Here is a 592-nt window from a genome sequence, read left to right on the forward strand (position 1 = left end):
ACCGAGACCCCCCAAAACCTCACAGGACTTTTGCTGCGGTGCCCTCCCCGATTCCCCCACCTTCGGCCCAGGTTTTGGGGCCGTTCTGGTGATTCCCAGCTGCCGTTGGAGCGAGAATAAAGCGATTTGTGATTTAATGGGGAGGGAGGCTCTCCGGGGCTCTGCCAGGATTGGTGGGGGGGTTTCAGGGTGACAGGGGCTCCCTGGGGAGCACCGGGGGTCTCCGGGGTCTCCACTCGGTGGGCACGAGGCCCCACAGGTAATCGCTGATGAAGGTCCCCGAGTGCTGCTCCTCGTCCATGTCCAGGGGCACGGCGATGTCGGGGCCGTAGTGAACTGTGGGGGGCAAAACCCGGGGGGTCACGGGCTGGGAGGGGGTCCCAGGGGTGTTTTGGGGGTGTTTTAGGGGTCACTCACTGCCCCTGATCCGCCCCGGCCCCGCGCTGCAATCCCAGTCGATCCTGCTGATCTCGTAGTACACCTGCGCCACGTACCTGGGGTCGGGGGAGGCATTTGGGGTCTCAGCAGGGGTTTCAGGGGTCCCAGGGGGTGGGTCTGGGGGTCCCCGTCCCCACTCACGCGTCGGGAGGAA

The 592-nt window shown here is 65.5% G+C and overlaps 1 protein-coding gene across 1 annotated transcript; it reads right to left on the minus strand.

Annotated features, from left to right (window-relative positions):
* Positions 1–117: 117 nt before the first annotated feature.
* On the minus strand, positions 118–587 carry SPC24 (SPC24, NDC80 kinetochore complex component; the record flags this gene model as incomplete). Its single annotated transcript, XM_017731634.1, has 3 exons — positions 118–336; positions 418–494; positions 580–587. Coding segments are annotated over 3 exons (237 nt in total), but the record flags the coding sequence as incomplete, so codon positions are not given.
* Positions 588–592: the final 5 nt, after the last annotated feature.

This window comes from Corvus brachyrhynchos, unplaced genomic scaffold (genome assembly GCF_000691975.1).
Source record: "Corvus brachyrhynchos isolate BGI_N302 unplaced genomic scaffold, ASM69197v1 scaffold704, whole genome shotgun sequence".
NCBI lineage: Eukaryota > Metazoa > Chordata > Aves > Passeriformes > Corvidae > Corvus > Corvus brachyrhynchos.